The sequence below is a fragment of the Amblyraja radiata genome, chromosome 15 (assembly GCF_010909765.2).
Source record: "Amblyraja radiata isolate CabotCenter1 chromosome 15, sAmbRad1.1.pri, whole genome shotgun sequence".
NCBI lineage: Eukaryota > Metazoa > Chordata > Chondrichthyes > Rajiformes > Rajidae > Amblyraja > Amblyraja radiata.
This window is the reverse complement of record NC_045970.1, coordinates 23356321-23375466: the sequence shown is the minus strand read 5'-3', so window position 1 is coordinate 23375466 and position 19146 is coordinate 23356321. Positions and strand designations below refer to the sequence as shown.

General features: G+C 40.8%; 1 protein-coding gene across 1 annotated transcript in view; it reads left to right on the top strand.

Moving 5' to 3' along the window:
- The window catches only part of btbd16 (BTB domain containing 16), a 79000-nt gene extending 60464 nt beyond the window's left edge, over nt 1–18536 (top strand). Inside the window, exons 12-14 of the mRNA XM_033034753.1 lie at nt 1635–1736; nt 17579–17767; nt 18403–18536. Coding sequence (XP_032890644.1) covers nt 1635–1736; nt 17579–17767; nt 18403–18471 — 360 coding nt within the window. The 3' untranslated portion in view covers nt 18472–18536. The remainder of the gene's footprint in view (nt 1–1634; nt 1737–17578; nt 17768–18402) is intronic.
- Nucleotides 18537–19146: the final 610 nt, after the last annotated feature.

The window sequence follows — 19146 nt, the reverse complement described above, 5'->3', positions numbered from 1 at the left end:
AGGTAACATCTCTGAAGAACATGGATAATTGATACCATCCTCCCGATGTCAGAGTCAAAGCCCCAGGCGGGCGATGGTAAATAAGTCCCGCGGCAATTATAAAGCCGCGCCGGGTAATGCAAGGCCCTGCTCCGGGTCTTGGTGTTGGAGCCCCGGCGTGCGCTAACAAGTCCCGCAGCCATTTAAAGCCGCGCCGGGCGATGTAAGGCCCCATTCCAGGTCATCCTCAACCCCGTAACTCGGGCGGGAGAAGTCGCCGTTGCGGAAGCCCCGAAAAGCGGTCTCCCAGCAGGGACCCTTGGGCTTCTGGTGTCACCGTCCACTGGGCCGGCATTTGGAGCCTCCGAATCTTCCGGGTCGGGTCGCAGCAGCGCGCCACCACAGCTCCTCCCGCTCCGAACTCGGCCAGCTCCGCGATGGTGAGTAGTCCGCAGCTCCGCGACTGGAGCCCCAGGTCATTCCGGTTGGAAGCCGCTCCACGGTGTTCGGCCCCAACGACAACGGAGACCCGACAGAGAAAAGGTCGGGTTCTCCGTGCAGGGGAAAGATTTTAAAAAGTTTCCCCACCCACCCCCCCGCCCCCCACACACATACCCAGTTTAAAAAAAAATTAAAACTACATACAAATGAGACAAAAAATAATAAAAATATGTTTCTTAACATTAATCATAAATTAATTTAAAATAAATTAATAAAAAAAAAAAAATATCCCAGTTTATTGAGAGAGGCAAGAGAGGAGATTGCTGGAGTCTTGATGAAGACGTTTGCATCTTCTCTAGCCACAGGGGAAGTCCTGGGGGACTGGAAAGTAGCAAACGTGCTCCTTTATTTAAGAAAGGAAATGAGAGAATCCAGGTAATTATAGGCCGACTAGCCTCACGGGAAGCTGGTGGAGAGGATTCTTTGGGATAGGCTCTACTCCCGTTTGGGAGAATATGTTAATTGGGGACAGTCAGCATAACTTTCTATGGCTTTGTACATAGTAGGTCGTGTCTTACTAAATTGTTTCAGATTTTTGAGAAGGTGACAAAGGTAATCGATGAGAGTAAGGCAGTGGATGTTGTCTAGATGGATTTTAGTAAGGTGTTTGATAGTAGGTTGATCCATAAAATGGTCAGTTGATCCATAAGATGATAGGTTGATCCAAAAGATTAAGTCGCTTGGGATTAATAGTGACTTGGTCATAAGGATTTGGAACTGGCTTTCTAATAGAAGACAGAGAGGTGTCGTGGAAAGACAATATTCAGGCTGGAGATCTGATTATGCGCAGGTATATAAGAGATGGACTTAGCATCATGTTCGGCACAAACATTATGAGCCAAAGGGCCTGTTCTTGTGTTGTACTGTTCTATGTCCTAGAAAGGTCCCGACCCGAAATATCACCTGTCCTGGTTCTTCAAAGATGCTGCCTGTCCCCCTGAGTTACTCCAGCACTTTGTATCTGTTTCTGTAAATCCCCTCAGATGAAATTTATCGTGGATGTGCAAATCATTATCATTTGATAACAAACTAAAAAGTATTAGTGTATTAAAATACATTGAATTTGTCTAACTTTATGATACTTTGATGCTACATGAAATAATTTATGTTTAATGTTAAGAAACAATTTATTTTTAATTCCTCTGTGTAAACAGGAACCACGGTACTGGTCAGAAATTATTTCCTACTGTGGATTTTATTTTGAACTCAAAGCTATTCAAGAGAAAAAGGGTCCCAGTTACAGCTTCTTCATGCAGGTAAATTAAAGTTTTTTTTTTGTTTCAAGTCACTAGAATTGCATTTGAAGGCATTTCTCTCAAAGTACCATTATCATGGAAAATGCAGGATCTGATGGGCCTGTCCCACTAATGCCCCTGTCCCACTTAGGAAACCTGAACGGAAACCTCTGGAGACTTTGCGCCCCACCCAAGGCTTCCGTGCGGTTCCCGGAGGTTGCAGGTGGTTGCTGGAGGTTGCAGGTAGTGGAAGCAGGTAAGGAGACTGACAAAAACCTCCGGGAACCGCACAGAAACCTTGGGTGGGGCGCAAAGTCTCCAGAGGTTTCCGTTCAGGTTTTCTAAGTGGGACAGGGGCATTAGGCAACTTTTTAGGCGACTGCAGGAGACTATGCAGTCGCCACATGGTCGCCACATGTTCGCGGGTGGTTGCCGGGGAGTTGCCTTCATGGTCGTGAGGAGTTCCCGCATTCTGGGAACTAGTCGCAGCCTCATGTTGAAAAATCAGCGGCGACCAGAATGACGCCGCCATGGAGAGTAGCGAGAATTCTCGTGCCGTAAGTGGGTCGCCAGGAGGTCGAAGGTTCTCGTAGGTTCTTGTAGGTTGTAGCTGGTGCTGACCGGTGAATTTCATTGGCTCATTGGGGAAAAGAAACATAAGCAGTAGTTTTCAGAACCAAGGATAACCGACGTAATGTTAAATGTCCGCCAAAATTCGCAGCCGTGTATCTCTGGCTTCTTAACAGTTGTCTCCACTCCTTCTCGCCCCTTCTTGCCCCTTCTCCCCCCTTCTTTTAAAGGACTTACCATACACTGTGCTTTAGCCGTCTTAATTACAGCGCCAACCTTCCTGTTCATCGCGGTGTGTGTCTGTGTCACCTTGGCTTTGCACCGTGTGAATTTCAGACAGTGTTCCCCCCGCTTGCCCTGTGCCCCGCCTGCGATGTGTTTGTGTGTGTGTGTTCTACTCTGACAGTCGCCAATCCAGTTGCCGGTTTTTCAGGCGACTGCCAGCGACTTAACAGTCGCCTGAAAAATCACCAAAGTGGGACAGGCCCATAAGGAACCTAATGTTAAAATCAAACTTGCTGCTTCTAAACAAAATAAGCCAACATGATAATTAGGGAACCAGCCACGTTTCCAAAGCAACTTAAAGGTCATAATTTCATCCATTATCATTGCCCTTTGGAATGATTGGCTAGCATGCAGCATTTAGACGTACAAGATCAAGTGATCTTCATTGTGGCTTTTGTTTCACACTCAGCTAAAATACAAGATAGTGAATATTCATCAGTACCTGAAATGATCACAGTCAAATGTAATTAACAGTGCCTCTGACAATCTCAGATAATAATTCCAAATTTGGCACCAGTCCTATTGTAGTGTTTGCTGCCAGATCAAAAATGCAGTTGCAGCAGTAGAAAAAAAATATTCCTGCTGAAGAAATTGTCACGATGCATGTCTAATTTTATTTTCTCTGTTTAGTATTGTTGGTAATTAAAAAAAAAGAAATTCTAATAATACACATTATTTGAATTTTGTGTATAGAAATAGATATATAACTCAAATAGATAAATAACTCAATAGATATATAACTCTTCGATCAGACGACTGAAAACATTAACATTCTGAAATGTTCAGTTAATATAGAGCATTTGTATTGATACTAGTCGATTGTGTGGGATTTTAGTAATTTGTGTAAACATCTGTTTGGAAACTCAATTCAAGAGGGGTGAGTCTGCACAGAGGTGATCTACTGAATGCAGACTGCTGGAACCATGTAATTGGCATATTGTGGCCGAGTAAATGGTCAAGGTCCAGAAATTAGGTTGTAAAGTTTGATAAATATTTTGGAATTTTGTCTGACAGCATTTGGAACCAGGGAGTATCTTTCCTGATATTTTTGTGGAGATAAAGTGGAAAGTGAAAGTGGCAACACTGTAGATCGTGTGGGAAAGAAGGCATACGGTATGCTTGCCTTCGTAGGTCAGGCATTAAGTATGAGCCAGGAAGTTATGATGCACCTTAATAAAACTTCAGTTAGGCTGCATTTAAAGGCATTGCGTACAGTTGTGAGCATCCCATTATGGGAAGGACGTGGAGGCTTTGGAGATGGTGCAGAAGAGTTTTGCAGAATGCAGGATGGATGAGAGAAGTGCGACAGATTTAAATTATTTTCTGTGGTTCTGTCAGAGGGGAGACCTGATAGAAGTACATAAAACTACGAGAGGCGTAAATATGGGAGACAGTCAGAGCCTTTCTTCCAGGGTGGAAATGTCAAAAATTAGAGCTCATAGCTTTAAGATGAAAGGGGCAAAGTTTAAAGTTTGTTTTTACTCACAAGGTAGTGGTGCCTGGAATGCGCTGCCAGGGGTGGTGGTGAAGGTAGATACGATCTTGGCATCTAGGAGACTTCTTATTGAGTCCCCACACAAGATTAGAAGTTGTTCAGACAGAGCTGGACACACTTCTCGGCATCTGCACAATGGTGTCTGTCTTGCGCTTCTTGTGCGTGGTGGTGGAAAGATTGGTGAAAACAGGGCCACGACGTGAATGCTCTTTCCTTGACCCCATCTAGGAGACTTTTAGATAGGCACATGGATTTGCAAGGAATGAGGTGTATGGATTACGTGCAGGCAGATGAGATTACTCTTCTTGGCATCATGTTCAGCACAGACATTGTGGACTGAAGGGCCGGTTCCTGTGCTGTACTTTTCTATGTTCTATGTTCTATAAGAGGCTTTTTAGGAAAGATTTCTCTCTTTAGCTTTTAACTGTAGTGGGTGTCGATGGCAATGCTTGCAGAGGATATTTGTTGCCTTCAAATACCCATATATCCAGTCTCTTAAAGTTTTAAATAATGCAGGAAGTGTTAAATAGTTCTTATTTCCAGAATAAGATATTGATTTTATTGCAGTCACATGGCACTTGACTATTAATTCAATGGAACCATGTTCCTGTTTCTTTTAGCCACCGTCTCTAAATGAGATGCAATTCCCCTTGAGAACAAACTATGATGTTGTTCACCCAAGATCCATCACCAGCTGGTGGAAGTTGTATGCCTGTTCAGCTGTTGCTCCAATCTATCTAATATAGTCGATGCTTGCAATGACACCACTATTTGTTTTGGCATATGAAGGCCTCTCTCCAAGGAATACTCCAAACTGAATTACATAGAGTCTGATCTGGTACATGTCTCCTGTGGAAGATCTCAGGTGCAGATAGGTTCTAAATAAATAATGTTGAACTTTTAATGAGACTGCAGCATGTAACCCCCTCCACAGCAATGCAAGTATTTGTTGCAAACTGAAGCAGAACTTTTCCCTGTATGTACACATTTACAAGATAATATCGACCCAATGAGCCACTTTTTCTGGTATACTGACTATACTGCCTTTCAACTGCCTTTAGCAAAAAGCACCGTAGTCTTTAAAATAAATATCACCTGTCCACTGGAGGTTATGAATTCTAATAATTAAATAATTCCAAGAAAGAAAACATTTTGTCCTAAACTATTAAGCCTTTGAATGATTAATCTCTAATTCTGTTGTCACACTCAAGCTAAGTAAATGTAGCTACTAAGATAGAGTTTCAGCATTCAGATATGGTATTTTTTTTATGGTTTTAAGGGCACACTTTGCTATTTTACTAGAAGAAGCAATAATGGGTTACTCAACTTCTTTTCAAGTGTGGTATTGGTACCTACTATCTCCTACCCAATCATAAATCCTTACAGGTGACCAAATGAAGTAGCAGTGGTAGCTCAGCCAATATAGAGTCATAGAATCATACAGTGTTGAAATAGGCCCTACGGCCCAACCTGCCCATGCTGACTAACATGCCTCATCTACATTAGCCCCACCTGCCCGTGCCTGGCCCATAACCCTCTAAACCTAAACCTTATCCTATCCATGTACCAGTCCAAATGTCTCTTAAACATTATGATAGTACCTGTCTCAACTACCTCCTCCGGCAACTTGTTCCATATATTCACGACCCTTTGTGTTCTGGTTCCTATTAAATCTCCCCCCGCCCCTCCGGTTCTTGATTCCCCTACTCTGGGCAAAAGACTGTCCATTTATATGATCTATTCCTCTCATGATTTTGCATACCTCTGTAAGATCACCCCTTATTCTTCTGCGCTACAAGGAATAAAGTTTAGTCTGCTTAACCTCTCGCTATAGCTCAGGCCCTCAAGTCCTGGCAACATCCTCGTAAATCTGCTCTGTACCCTTTCTCTGTACATCTTCTCCATAATATGGTGATCAGATATGAACACAATACTCTAAGTGTGGCTTCACCAATGTCTTATATAATTGTAACATGGCATCTGAGTGATGAAGGCCAATGTGCAAAAAGTCCTTTTGACCACCCTGTCTACCTGCGATGCCACTTTCATGGAACTATGTACCTGCATTCTCTCTGCTTCACAACACTCCCCACAGCCCTACCATTCACTGTGGAGGCCCTGCCCTTGTTAGACTTCCCAAAATGTAATTCCTCGCATTTCTCCGTATTAAATGCCATCAACCATTTCTCAGCCCACCTGCCCAACCAATCAAAAACCCATCAATATGACCTTCAGAACATTACAAACATTCCTTTTGAAGCAAATGCAGAATAGATGAATGCAGTTCCTAAGCAAACGGACATAAGTTATGCATAATTAACCTTGCCTAAACAGAAGACAGTTAATTGAATTTATAATTCAAGTTGCTTATCAATAGCAAGGTTACTCAAACATTAGTTTTGAATGGATTGTAACAAGTTATTTCAAAGTATTCATGATAAAACATTAGATATATTTAACTGACCAAGTGTATGCTATTAATGTATCATCTGGGTTACGATTGCTGATTATTATCTTTTAGTCGTCCATCTCACTGTTTCATCTCATGAAGGAAAATATCACTGCAATTGTTGGCTTATATATTCTTCTGAACACAGTACAATTGCTTAGCATTCTTTGAAGTGAATGTGATTTTAATAAAATCCCAAGAATGGGCCAAGAAGCGGTAGAGTTGCTGCCTTACAGCGCTTGCAGAGTCAGAGACCCAGGTTCCATCCCGACTACGGGACTTTGTACGTCCACCCCGTGACCGCATGGGTTTTCATCAAGATCTTTGCTTTCCTCCCACACTCCAAAGATGTACAGATTTGTAGGTTAATTGGCTTGGTAGAAGTGTAAATTAGTGTGTGTAGGATAGTGTTAATGTGCAGGGATCGCTGGTCTGTGCGGACTCGGTGGGCCGAAGGGCCTGTTTCCGCGCTGTATCTCCAAACTAAATTAAAACTAAATGTGTATTTTCAAAGTAAAAGACTCGACAGAATGTTTTTCTTGTTGGTAATGAAAAATAGTAACCAATCATAATGTGTCTATCGTACAAACTTAAATAGTTCTTATGCTGTTAATACACTTAATGTGGCACAATATTTGCCTTTTTTTAACATAAAAGACCAGATCCTGAATAAATTTGGAACCATTGTGATGAATCAGTATAAACATATATGGGTGAGGGCAGAACTCATAAAAAATACACAAACAAGGTAACTAATTGACAATTTGATGCTGAATGACTGAATGACTTCCTGTCAACCTAATAAACCTGGCAGGAGTTCTGGAAGATATTATGCAACACCCAAAGCATGCGGCAGGAGCATAAACAGGAAGGAAAGCGGTAGGTTAAAGATATAGAAAATGTACTGCACTGATGAAGACAATTTAATAAGAATACTATGACAGAGAAGATAATATACTATGAGAAAAAAATCTATGTCCAATTTACACTGGTCTCAATCCGCTCAACTCATATCCTAAAAAAACCCTGAGAATAACAGATAATTTATTGTATATTTATTTATTTAGTCTAATCTAATGTGCCTATAAAGCTGCAGCAAGTAAGAATTTCATTGCTCCAGTTCATATCTAGATGACAAATAAGCACTTGAATTATAATCGTGAGAAGCACTAAGCCTATATATCAATCATTTTCTTCAATCCAACTAGAAGCAGCCACTTGCACAGATAGGCAAATTTGAAGTTCATAATGAGTTGATGAGAAACTACAGGTTGTTAACTAAGCACAACTATGCACGTCTTGTATTTATAGAATAATCTAACTGGAGAAATCAAACATGACAAATACCATAACTGAATCTCACCAAGATATGACTAGAGCTATTTTTAGTGGAGGATGATTCAGTATGAGACCCAGAATGCTGAAATACTTGTCTCCATACACATGACACATGAGAGATTTTACAGTTAGAGTGAGTACACAATAGCCTTGACTACGGTGCAATTCGTGGCTATGCATACATAGCACATGTGGAGCAGCTAACGCTCTTGAAGTTGAAAGCAAACGAGCAATTGCTGAGAGTATTAAATCAATAATAATTTGAAATGTCTGGAACACTCAGCAGGCAAGCAACAAGTGTGAAAAGAGAAACAGAATTAACTTTTTAGATCAAAGATGTTTTGGGAAAATCAGACAAAAGAGCAAACAAATTAGCTTTAAGTTGCAGAGGGTTTGGAGAAGAGATGAACAGGACAAAGGGGGATGTATTTGATAGGGTGAGGCAAGTGTGCAAAGGAAAACAAGGTGTTGTTCATCTGGCTTAAATTGGGTTTTCTTAAAAAAAGATGAGGCCACAGACAAATGGTTCAGAGAGGGAAAGGAGTTGCAAATTAAACTGTTAGGTAACAGGAAGCTCAGGGTCAGATCTGTGCTCAGGGTCAGATGTGAGTGCTGCACAAAGCAGTCAATCAGTCTACGTTTGATTAGTTTGAAAGTTTAGGGATGGGTCTCGAGTAGCACTGAAACAAAGACTATTTCACATATCCCACAAAAAATGGGCTTTGCTTGGGGCTATGTTGGCATGAATTCATGTTAACGTGCAGCCTGTAGAAATGATTATGAAGCCACCACTGAAAACCATTGGCTGACGTCGAAACCCCTGACATACATTCAGATCTATCAGGTTAAAGCACCGTGGCAGTTCACAGATTTTTGGACTCAGTGCAGATTATCAGATAGTTGTTCAACTCCTGCAAGAACTACTCTTTCAGCTATGGAAGAGTTAATGTAGTAGACATCAATACTGAGAGTTTTGTGCAAGATAAGTTGAATGCATTCATCATCATTGTCAGAAAGATTTAATAAAATTGATTTATTTTGAACAGAGGAAAAGGCACATATACAGTATGTGTCCCCTGTGGAATACTTCATGTTCAGATTGTATTCCTGCCAAATCATTCCTTGTGGCATGAAGCCTTCATAAGTATACTTCCACTCTCATGCTCAGTGACTTGAATCTGCTCAAAGATAACAAATGGCAGACACTTACATTCAGATTGCTTTTGTTTTATATGCATAATTTATATATTTAGGTGGAACAGAAAATATCAGTATTACTATTTTTGTATTAAACAAACTGACAGTAGTTTCTGAAGAAGGGTCTCCACCCAAAACATTGTCTGACCATTCCCTCCATAGATGATGGTTGACCTGCTGAGTTCCTCCAGCATTTTGTGTTTTGACCAGGATTCCAGCATCTGCAGTTACTTGTCCCTAACAGGAGTTTCGTTCCTTGGTTGTGAAATGCAGAACGTTTTAAGAACGTAAGAAGCAGGAGTAAATCAAATGACTTCTTCACCATTGGACAAGTTTGGGACATTGCCTGCATCTGTCCAATTTTCATGTCCCTTGATTCCTTAAAGGGCCTGTCCCATGAGCATGCGACTGCATGCGGCAAGCGCGACCAAACAGGAAGCGGGGGCCGCGCGGAGGTCGAGTGATCCCCGTACAGGGCCTGTCCCACCAGCATGCGACTGCATGCGGCGAGCGCGACCAAACCGGAAGCGGAGGTCGAGTGATTCCGTATGAGTTGACGTGAAGTTCGAGCGAAGTCCGCGGGAAGTTCGCGTGTCAAGACGCTGCGTACGGCGTTGAGATGCTGCGCACGCCCGTCGAGGCGGTGCGTACGGCCTCAATGCGGCTGCGGGTCGGCAGGCCGTTGCCGCGTGAAATTTTTGGACAGTGTCAGTTTTTCGGAGCCCCGCACGATATTGGGACCAGCTCCGCACAACTCCATACAGCTCCGGCGATCGAAGTGGGACCAGCCCCGCGAGGCCGTACGGCTCAAGCGACCACGTTAGGACGCGCTTGCTGCATGCAGTCGCATGCTCGTGGGACAGGCCCTTAAGTGTGCAAACATGTGTCAATCTCTGTCTAGAATATATTCAATGCCTTGACGGAAGATAATTCATATATTTTCCTCATCTCAGTCCTAAATGGGCAACTCCTTATCCTGAGACTATCTCCTCATTCTGCACACCATTTTGTGTAAACAAACTCTTAGCATCTATCAGGTAAACTCTCAGAATCATACAGTGCCCTCCATAATGTTTGGGACAAAGACCCATCATTTATTTATTTGCCTCTGTATTCCACAATTTGAGATTTGTAATAGAAAAAAATCGCATGTGATTATAGCGCACATTGTCAGATTTTAATAAAGGCCATTTTTATACATTTTGGTTTCACCATGTAGAAATTACAGCAGTGTTTATTTCAGGGCACCATAATGTTTGGGACACAGCAATGTCATGTAAATGAAAGTAGTCATGTTTAGTATTTTGTTGCATATCCCTTGCATGCAATGACTGCTTGAAGTCTGCGATTCATGGACATCACCAGTTGCTGGGTGTCTTCTCTGGTGATGCTCTGCCAGGCCTGTATAGCAACAATCTTTAGCTTATGCTTGTTTTGGGGGCTAGTCCCCTTCAGTGTCCTCTTCATCATATAAAAGGCATGCTCAATTGGGTTCAGATCAGGTGATTGACTTGGCCACTCAAGAATTGACCGTTTGTTAACTTTGAAAAACTCCTTTGTTGCTTTAGCAGTATGTTTGGGATCATTGTCTTTTTGTGGAATTAACCGCCGGCATTTGTTTGCACTTGAGCAGATAGGATGTGTCTATACACTTCAGAATTCACTACGCTACTACAATCAGCAGTTGTATCATCAATTAAATAAGTGAGCCAGTACCTTCAACAGCCATACAGCCCAGGCCATAACACCCCCACCACCTTGTTTCACAGATGAGGTGATATGCTTTGGATCTTGGGCAGTTCCTTCTCTCCTCCATACTTTGATGTAAGTTAATCTTCGTCTCATCTGTCCACAAGTCTTTTTCCAGAACTGTGGTTGCTCTTTTAAGTACTTCTTGGCAAACTGTAACCCGGCTATCCTATTTTTGCGATTAACCAGGGGTTTGCATTTTACAGTGTAGCCTCTGTATTTCTGTTCATGAAGTCTTCAGTGGACAGTGGTCATTGACAAATCCATACCTGACTCCTGAAGAGTGTTTCTGATCTGTCTGACAGGTGTTTGAGGATTTTCCTTTATTATAGATAGAATTCTTCTGTCATCAGCTGTGGAGGTCTTCCTTGGTCTGCCAGTCCCTTTTTGATTAGTAAGCTCACCAGTGCTCTCTTTTTTCTTAAAGATGTTCCAAACAGTTGATTTTGGTAAGCCTAAGGTTTGGCTGATGTACCTAACAGTTTTATTCTTGTTTCTCAGTCTCATAATGGCTTCTTTGACTTTCATTGGCACAACTTTGGTCCTCATGTTGATAAACAGCAATAAATGTTTCCAAAGGTGATGGAAAGACTGGAGGAATGACTAGGTGCTGAGAACTCTCTTATACCTTATAATTACAAACGCCTGTGAAGCCATGTGTCCCTAACATTATGGCGACCTGAAATGGGGGGGGGACTATGTATAAACACAGCTGTAATTTTTACATGGTGAAACCAAATGTATAAAAATACCCTTTAATAAAATCTGACAATGTGCACTTTAACCACATGTCATTTTTTCTATTACAAATCTCAAATTGTAGAGTCCAGAGGCAAATAAATAAATGATGGGTCTTTGTCCCAAACATTATGGAGGGCACTGTATATTTCAAGAGATCATCTCATTTTTTTCTAAACACAAAGAACAATCATATTGTTTCCTCAGAGGACGACATGCTCTTTGTGAGAACCATTCTCGTGAAACTATACTTCTATAGCTCCAAGGCAAATATATTGTAGCATCCTTATGTACATCAAACAAAACTGTGCACTGTACTTCAGGATGTGGTTTTACCAAAGACCTGCAAAATTGAAGCAAAACAGCCTTACTCTTGTACTCCAACTCTTTTGCAATAAAGGGCAATACACTGTTCGCACCACTAACAGTTTGCTATTTCTGAGTTCATGAACCAACAAACCAAGGTCTCTTTGCACACTGTCAGTTATCAATTACTCACCATTTAAAAATATCGGGCTAGAAATTCTAAAATGCATAAAATCCCGTGTAAATCGACATTATAGAGGGCAGCCTTGCCAGTTTCTCCCAGGTTCGTAGTGATGTTCATATGCACACAATATCCAAGGAGTTATGTACAATTCTTTCACTTTCAGCATGATTATACAGGGAACCTTGCCTACTTTTAAATGGTATAGGAAATGTCATAACTTACCTGCATTGTCTACCAACTGGTGTGACCTCAAGTAGCCGTTCACAATAATCCTAGTATGCTTGATGCCCTATTGTTGGAAGTGGTAGAACATTTTTTGAGAGACTCAGAGGTCCAAGCGCTGCTATGAAGTCAAACTGTGGGTTATGGTGGGCATTTGGGCTTCATTGAGGGGAGAGTAAGTCATAATAAGGTAAGATATTTGTTTTTGATGGAAAGAACTGGAGATAAAACAAGTGGACATTAAGGCAATGGTATGCTTCTTCTCTGGGAATTGGGAGATCAGAGACAACCATAGTGTCCCTGGTGACTGTACCTGCAGGAAAGGTGTCACACTGCAGCTTCTTTCAGGCTATATGGAGCAGTTGGAGCTGTGATGAACTCACTGTGGAACATCTGCGATGTGAAAAATATTGTAGATCAGATGTTGAGTGAATTGGTCATACTACAGATAAAGAAAAAAAGGAGATAGATGACCAAAAGAAGAGCAGTCACTTCATGTTGGTAGTGGCCATTCCCCCTCTCAAACAGATATATCATTTTGGAGGATAGACAAAAATGCTGGAGAAACTCAGCGGGTGAGGCAGCATCTATGGAGCAAAGGAATAGGCAATGTTTCGGGTTGAGACCCTTCTTCAGACTGGATATGGTTGTGTGGAGTAGCCTCTCATTGGAATGCAGTAGCAGCAGTGTGATTAGCACTGATGCATAGCAGTGGAGGGAAAGGTCTGTTTGTGTAGTACTGGTGGGGGGTTTGTTAATAGGAGAACGTGCTTCAGTGGCCAAAAGCAGTACACCAAAATGGTAGTTTGCCTCCCTGGTGCCAGGTCAATGATGTCTTAGATAGGGTATAGAAGATTCTGAAAGGGGTGTGAAGATAACCAGTTTGTTGTACATATTGTCTATTTTCTACCATTTAATTTATTTAACAATTCCTGCTGAGATATCATCCCATCTATTTTAGGGCTTCTAATAAGCTTTCACCCTCTAAAATTGCTGTCATATCAGTGAAACTGAACTTCCACGAAAGCCTTCTTGAGTCTGCTTAATCATTCTATAATTTTTCGTAATGCCTTATTATCACGTGTTTCATAATAAATTCCAGCCTTTTCCCAAAAAATGATACAGGATCTGTAACTATTTTCTTTCTTTCCTTAGTAGAAGAATAGAAGAATACTAGGATTGTACAGAATTAGACCAAATGTGGAATATCAACTCTAATTTCCATTATTTCTGCATTTTTCCTCTTTTGGTACCCATGGAAACTAAGAATTTGGCAGCTTTTATTTGAGCATAATTTCTCCAGTACTTTGTCAAACTTCATTGAAAATCGATGTTTCCCAAAGTGAAATGCAATAGTGATCAATAGACAATAGGTCCAGGAGTAGGCCATTCAGCCCTTCGAGCGAGCACCGTAATTCACTGTTATCATAGCTGATCATCCACAATCAGTACCCCATTCCTGCCTTCTCCCCATATCCGTTAACTCCACTATCTTTGAGCTCTATTTAACTATCTTGAAAGCATCCAGAGAATCAGCCTCCATTGCTTTCTGAGGCGGAGAATTCCACACATTCACAACTCTGAGTGAAAAGTTTTTCCTCATCTCCGTTCTAAATGGCCAACCCCTTATTCTTAAACTGTGGCCCCTGATTCTGGACTCCCCCAATATCGGGAACATGTTTCCTGCCTCTATCGTGTCCAATCCCTTAATAATCTTACTGTATGTGTTTCAATAAGATCCCTTCTCTTGTCATGAAGGCTAACATGCCATTAGCTTTCTTCACTGCCTGTTGTACCTGCATGCTTACATTTCCTTCTTCAGACTGGATATGGTTGTGTGGAGTAGCCTCTTATTGGAATGCAGAAGCAGCAGTGACTGATGTACAAGGACACCCAAATCTCATTGTACATCTCCTTTTCCTAACTTAACACCATTCAGATAATAATCTGCCCTTCTGTTCTTGCCACCAAAGTGGATAACCTCACATTTATCCACATCAAACTGCATCTGCCATGCCTGCCCACTCACCCAACCTGTCCAAGTCACCCTGCATCCTCATGGCATCCTCCTCACAGTTCACACTGCCACCCAGCTTTGTGTCATCTGTAAATTTGCTAATGTTACTGTTAATCCCTTCATCTAAATCATTAATGTATATTATAAATAGCTGCGATCCCAGTACCGAGCCTTGCGGTACCCCACTCGTCACTGGCTGCCATTCTGAAAGGGACCCGTTAATCCCTACTCTTTGTTTCCTGTCTGCCAACCAATTTTCTATCCATGTCAGTACCCTACCCCAATACCATGTGGGATAATATTGCCCACTAATCTCCTGTGTGAGACTTTATTAAAGGCTTTCTGAAAGTCCATGTACACTACATCCACTGGCTCTCCCTTGTCCATTTTCCAAGTTACATCATCAAAACATTCTAGAAGATTAGTCAATCATGATTACCCCTTCGTAAATCCCTGCTGACTCAGACCGATCCTGTTACTGCTATCCAAATGTGCCGCTATTTCATCTTTTATAATTTACTCCAACATCTGCCCCACCACCGATTTCAGGATAACTGATCTATAATTCCCTGATTTCTCTCCCTCCTTTCTTAAAAAGTGGGATAACCCTCCAATCCACAGGAACTGATCCTGAATCTATAGATTGTAGTTTGCCAGAGAAAATAGGCAACATTGTTCTTTAAAGCAATCTCGTCCCTTGTCCTAAAACCCTTTATGTCACCACTCTGCAATCCCCAATTAGTGCCGCTCGAGCTCCCCATGGGTCATGCTGATCTCCACTTCTTCTCCATATTAATCCTCACCCTGCTGACCCACTCTGTTCCTCTCCCTCTGAAGCAGCGCTCCTGGCCTGCTTGTACCTGAATGTGCAACTGAGCACCACACCCATCAGACCCGACTGCAGGATTTTCCCTTGTGCATCAGTGTAATGGTTTAAAATGATGAGAGGGATAGACAGAGTTGATGTGATCAAGCTTTTCCCTTTGAGAATAGGGAAGATTCAAACAAGAGGACATGACTTCAGAATTAAGGGACAGAAGTTTAGGGGTAACATGAGGGGGAACTTCTTTACTCAGAGAGTGGTAGCGGTGTGGAATGAGCTTCCAGTGGAAGTGGTGGCGGCAGGTTCGTTGGTATCATTTAAAAATAAATTGGATAGGCATATGGATGAGAAGGGAATGGAGGGTTATGGTATGAGTGCAGGCAGGTGGGACTAAGGGAAAAAAGTTGTTCGGCACGGACTTGTAGGGCCGAGATGGCCTGTTTCCGTGCTGTAATTGTTATATGGTTAATGGTTGTGCCATACCTGAGACTTCAGCCTGTTGTACAACAGACATTTGCAAATACTGTTTCCCGATTGAAATGGTCAATGACATGGCAACAATGGTAATTTTGATCATTTGAAAGATCAACAAAATGCGTAGAGCACCTTTTAGGAGATTTGTCTTCCTCTGTACTTTCTGGCAAGACCTGCTTTATTCTATAGCCTTTATCTTTCAATTCATCTCACATCCTTTACCTAAATATGTACCGTTTACTTTTTTTTGTTTTATGCTTTTCCTTAAGATTTTTGGCTGTAGTGAGATTAGTGATGAATATATATGGCTAAATATTTTTATTTATTTATAGCCAGTTGATATCTGCAAATATGTAACAGAATAACGAAATAAAAATCAGCGGTCACCATTCAGTGTCATTGTAGAACTTCAATAAATTAAGCGACAGAAATATCAAATCAAGTACTGGCACCTTGCGTTTTATGCGTGTTTTTGAAATAACGCACTTGTTGATTTAATACCAAAGCTTGATTTACACGCACATATTATTCGAATTACGCGTTCAAATTTACACCTGGTAGTGTAGTCGCGTTTTTGTTTAATTTATGCATTTTTTAATTAGGCACTACTTTTCCAAGAACGTAACCCCCACGTAAACCGCAAGGTGCCTGCACATTTAAAATAATATCTTACAATTGAATTGTATTAATTGTTAGACATATATAACATTTCCTTTTATTACTCAGATTAGTGAATATTATAATTATTCTCTTGTTTCAATGTGTTCTAGCTTAATGAACATTAGTTAAATAGTCAGAGCATTTGCAGAATATATCTTTTAAACAATATTGTTTTGTTAAATAATCACATCGATCAACAATAATCTATTCTGTTCATGCTTATCATTTATCAAGGAAGGACTGCACGACATACAAGTGCCTTTTGCTTTGAATATGACACCCTATTTAAATCATATCATCACAACACAGTTGGGACCATGATTTAAATTGAATCCGGTCATCTACATTTCCCCGGGTTGAAAAACCCAGAACCTTAAAGGAAATGGAAGTAGCATGCTCATGAAGTTGTGGTTCTTACTGAATTACATGCGAGTTATAGAGAGCAAGTGTGCAGCAGTCCATCTCAAAACAAATGTTCTTTTGATTGCACATTCTCTTTGCTACCATTTTCTACCTAGAGCCAACTTCCCAACGTCTCAGCCTAAATATTTCTTCACATTGCCTTTCAGCCTTATGATGTCCTCTACTCTATCTTTCAGTTGACAACCTAAACACCCATTTCTGTTCCGACATGTCTCTCTCCCTCTGTCCCATTTTCCATACTTTGAGACTGCTGACCAATCCCGTCTTTTCTGATTGGCATAGACCAGCCCCATAGGTAGCCTACACAGCCAGAAGCCAGTCAACATCGCCAAATGCCGGGTGGAAAATGAAATTAAAATGATGACAATTAGGTCCTTTTGTGATACTTGCCAGGACCTTCATATCCTGAAGACTTCCAGATTCACCTCTACCACAAATACACTCATTTGTTCACTTTTCATAATCCATATAAGCATTGGGCCAAAAAATAATTATAAAATCACTTGGTAAGCAATCACATATTTTGAAACAAACATTGACACCGCTGGAAATGCTCAGCAGGTCACCTCCAGAGAGCAAAATACAGTGAATGTTTTAGATGGATGGCATTCATTGGAACTAGGAAAATATAGAAAAAAAGCGTTTTAATACCATATGTGTGTGTGTGCTTTTATTTAAAACAGAGGAAATAGTATCGCACCAGGGCTGGTAAAAATTGAATTCCACATCCTCTCTCATTTGTTCTTCTCCATCCCTCTTTTTATTCAGTTGTGATCTAAAATAGTTTAAGCAGTAAGATAGGGCAACTAGGAGAGTGCTAAAACGTCATAAATATGGAATTAAATAATAGCATTTAATAATTGCATTAAATAAAGTCACAAATCACCAAATCCTCACTAATAAAAGAATCTCTTGATTTAATTGATATTCCAGAGATTAAATCACGCAGACACAAATTTACCTTATGGAATTACTGAACGCAAGGCTTTCAGCTTGAGACAGGAACGTGAATTGAAATATGAGATCATGGTACAGACAATGATAGATGAAGAATGGCAAGTCTTTACCACTGGTTACTCACGTCAGAAATTTGGTATTACCAAAAAGTCCTGCCAAAGTGAGGTAAGTTATGATTTTAATGTAATTAACATTGATCTTTTATTACCCTACCAATAATTGTCAAAATTTAACCTATTACTAAAAAATAATTAATCTATTATGTAGTATTATGGGTGCAGTCATTGCCAACTCAATTTAAATGTCGAAATTTTACCAGGGATCAAAGGAAATAAAAGTGGTAAATCCAAGTGTAGGAATACCAATGTCTTTTGTTGTAATTGCCCCAACCAATTTTTTAAGTTAGTCTTTGACCACCCACAACTCCTGCATAAAACCTCCATGACAGAATAAAACCTATGTTTTTTATCCAGTGCTGAAGGAGATCACTTTTTATTTTCCACTGAACTTTTGCTTGCTGCTGATGTTAATGAGGCTGATGTTAGTGTAACAATCAGAAGGTGATGACATTGTTCTGCTGTGTTAAGATAGACAAAGTCTATAACATCATGATGTCAAAACTCTGTGCACATATTCTCTCCATACGTCTGGCTGTGCATAGAAATGTTGGGGCTTCACAATACAGGATGCAGGTTATACATTTCAAAGCTCAGGGCACAATGTAAAAACAACTTTTTTACTTCTGTCTTAACAGTATATCTATGTCAAAGAAAAATAATGATCTCATGGTTTGTTTTCAGGTTCTGTTGGTGTCTGGGCTGACAATGCCTGTTTATGTGACATTTGCTCTTCTTTTTCCTGTATCTTGAAGAAAACGAGTAAAGCAATTAGAAAAACAACTTTGGACAACAATGCTCAAATCATGACTATTTGATCTTGCCATTTATTTTTCAATGGGCGGGTGGGGGGGAAGGGGGGGCAGAGGGGACACCATTGATCTATTCTCTCTTTGTGATTTTTCATGTGATAAAAGTTTACCTGAAAATCTGTTGTCAATTTTATATTTGTTGAACTTTCAAACTTGAATAGGTTTTCAACTGAAAAAATGTCTGGTTTAAAAAAAAAAGAGAAGCCTTTAACTAGAGTACTAAAATACATAGAAACATAGAAAAATAGGTGCAGGAGTAGGCCATTCGGCCCAACGAGCCAACACTGCCATTCAATATGATCATGGCTGATCATCTAAAATCAGTACCCTGTTCTTGATTTTTCCCCATTTCCCTTGATTCCTTCAGGTCTAAGAGCTAAATCTAACTCTGTCTCACACACCATGCTAATGCACTTAATTTAGAGATACAGCATGGAAACAGGCCCTTCGGACCAACGAGCATTGATCACACACACATTCACATAGTTCAAAGTTATCCTACTTTTTTATCCACTCCTTGCATACAAAGGGTAATTTACAGAGATCAATTAATTTACAAACATGCATATCTTTGAGATATGGGAGGAAACCAGAGCACCCAGAGGAGACGCACACA